Consider the following 2,709-nt stretch of genomic DNA (forward strand, 5'->3'; position numbering starts at 1 on the left):
ATATATATATATATATATATATATTAATAATATTTTGATATCATTTCAATCACATTCTTCAATAAAATAATATTACATGCAGATCCAAAATTTTTCTTTATTTTTTAACTACACATTTTCCATGAATGTATTTTCTCTACCAAAATTGGGCTCAAACAAGGGCTTATTATCGTCCTTTTGCGTATGAGACATTAGCTTCTTGTCCACGATAAAAAATAACATAATAACTATTCCCATTCAATAAAGATTAGAAAAATTAATTTACTTATTTGAGTTTTGTTATAGGTATTCGGAGTTTGACACTCCAAGTTACCTGCTACTCACATGGGGGTCAGGACCCCATGCCAATAAATGTGTGGGGCCCGACCCCCTCACTCACATCAGGTAACCCGGCATGTCAAACACCGAGTACAAATAACATTTTCCTACTTATTTCTCAATCCATTCATTAATTAACTAATTAATTAATTAATTCATATTATAAGTCCTTGATTAACATCCAACAATATGTAAGTAACTCATGTGGCATGACGAAATCTTTCATGTTTGGCTAGCTTGAAATACAATCATTCTTATCTAATGTTCTAAATGGTTAGGAAACATGAAATATGTTAATCTCATTTCATCGATATATGTTGTATCATTTCAAGTAATTGATTTGTTGAGTTCATATTAGAAAATTCCTTTATCGAACACAACTCTACCTTGGCCAAGGTACTAGTGTATTGATAGTTAAGTCCACGAATAGGACATAGCCAAAATTTGATTCTACTAAAACAGTTGATTAAAATTTAAATCAAAATCAATAATTAATTTTAATCATCTATTTCATGGGACTTACAACTTTTCAATTTCACATTCTATCAACTTTTATCAACATGTAATGAAAATCTAATTTGTATCTAAACCAAACAAGAGCATAATCTCTAACTATCCAACAATGATAAATCCTTTCTTGATCATTCATCGATCTTCACTTGGTTTAATGTCACCCAATTATTATTATATTAGTAACTCTTGAATTATGACGCATGTAACACCATCAAAATGTGACTATCCCCAAATAAGACGTCGAAAACATTAGTTTCACAATAGCCATGAAAGATAGTCCACTAACACCAGTATAATTATCCATGTTGAATCTTGAAGGTGTGCTGTTCGATGAACTTGTTTAAATAACATGCATCCACATATTCATTCCCACACTTAAGTTTGTAACATCCACCATATTTCAAGAGAAAGGAATAACAAGATTAGTATAAACTTCATTATCAATGCAATAGAAAGCTATTACTATACATAAGCAAAATTAAATCCATTGTCTCATATCAGGAAATTGATAATATTGAAAGTCTTCTAGGGTCTTTTACCTTGATCTTCCAATGACCATCAACAAAATTAGCATTTTTTGCTTTGGCCCTATGCTTCTGTATCCTTGCAGCCATTTCTGAAGTCAGCGAACAATATTGTTTCAGTTTCTTGGGCATGCCTTTGTAAACGTTCCACCATCTCTCATGAGCCATGTCACTTGCAAAAATTTGGTATTCTAGACTATCCCAGTTACAATCATAGTCTTGATAGCACATCCATGGCTTTAAACCAAGATAATGCATAGCATACAAATCATCTGGGATTTCATGCATTTGATCATTAATATCGTCGAAGTACTTGAGGTGATTTAACTTCCCCGGAAGACGATGCCACCACGGGAATATTTCATTAAGAAAACCCTGATCACCACCATTGTAAGATGCTACTGAAAATCTCTTCTTCATTAGGGTCTTAAATGTGCAAATAGATGGCTCAATTAGCATCAATCCAGAGTTGAAAATGTGTTTATCATTACTAACAGCTGATAATTGTGGATAATTGAAGAACTTGTCTATGTTTTTCAGTACAATAAAATCTGAGTCTATGAACATGACTTTATCATAATTCTTTAGTTGCCAAATTCGGAGCTTGCTGTAGTTATATTCATTGTATGCGTGTCTTTTCGAGTGAGAACTTCGAATTCGACGAATGGGTTTGATTTTCCATCCGGCTTCTCGGAGACCTTTAAGAAAGTATTGAGATATACGGTCGACATCGGCAAGCAAAACGAGGTCTTTCGTGGTGTTAGTTTTGATTATACTTTGCGCTAAAGCTATTGCACCACAGACATAGTTTTCTGATGAATGAAGGACAGTAACATAAGCTTCTCTTGGTTGGGGAAGAGTGTGACTTTGGCTTGTGTTATCATATTTTCTCCACATTTCTTGACCTGAAATCCAGTTACACATACCAAATATAAATTTTATCAAATTAAGGTTCCAAGTAACCTTATTAGTGTTCTTGTTGAGAATTAACAATAATCATTAAGGGCATGTTTGAGCGACATTTTTTCAAAAAAAATACATTTTTAAACAGTGGTTTGACATCATTTCAACTATACATTTTTTAATAAAATAATATTACACATAAATCCAAAACTTTTCTTTATTTTTTAACAACACGTTTTCCATCAATATACTATTCAAAAATTCATTTTAAGAAAAATAATATGGCTCAAACAAGGACTAAAATTAAAGTTAGATGAATAGTAGAATGGAAATAAGTCGCACTCTATAAAATTTGTATGTTAACACAAAAAAATACGAAATAAAAACATGCTTCCTCACCAACTATGCTAGTTGACAAATGTCTCATTTATTGTATGTAATATTGGAATGT

At 31.9% G+C, this 2,709-nt stretch overlaps 1 protein-coding gene across 1 annotated transcript; it reads right to left on the reverse strand.

The window, feature by feature from the left end:
- Positions 1-1,243: 1,243 nt before the first annotated feature.
- Positions 1,244-2,314, reverse strand: LOC111382334 (putative UDP-glucuronate:xylan alpha-glucuronosyltransferase 4). The gene has a single exon (XM_023006274.1). The coding sequence runs from the start codon at positions 2,277-2,279 to the stop codon at positions 1,329-1,331; it is 951 nt and encodes a 316-aa protein (XP_022862042.1). The 5' UTR covers positions 2,280-2,314; the 3' UTR covers positions 1,244-1,328.
- Between the last annotated feature and the right edge of the window lie 395 nt (positions 2,315-2,709).

The sequence above is a fragment of the Olea europaea genome, unplaced genomic scaffold (genome assembly GCF_002742605.1).
Source record: "Olea europaea var. sylvestris unplaced genomic scaffold, O_europaea_v1 scaffold2473, whole genome shotgun sequence".
NCBI lineage: Eukaryota > Viridiplantae > Streptophyta > Magnoliopsida > Lamiales > Oleaceae > Olea > Olea europaea.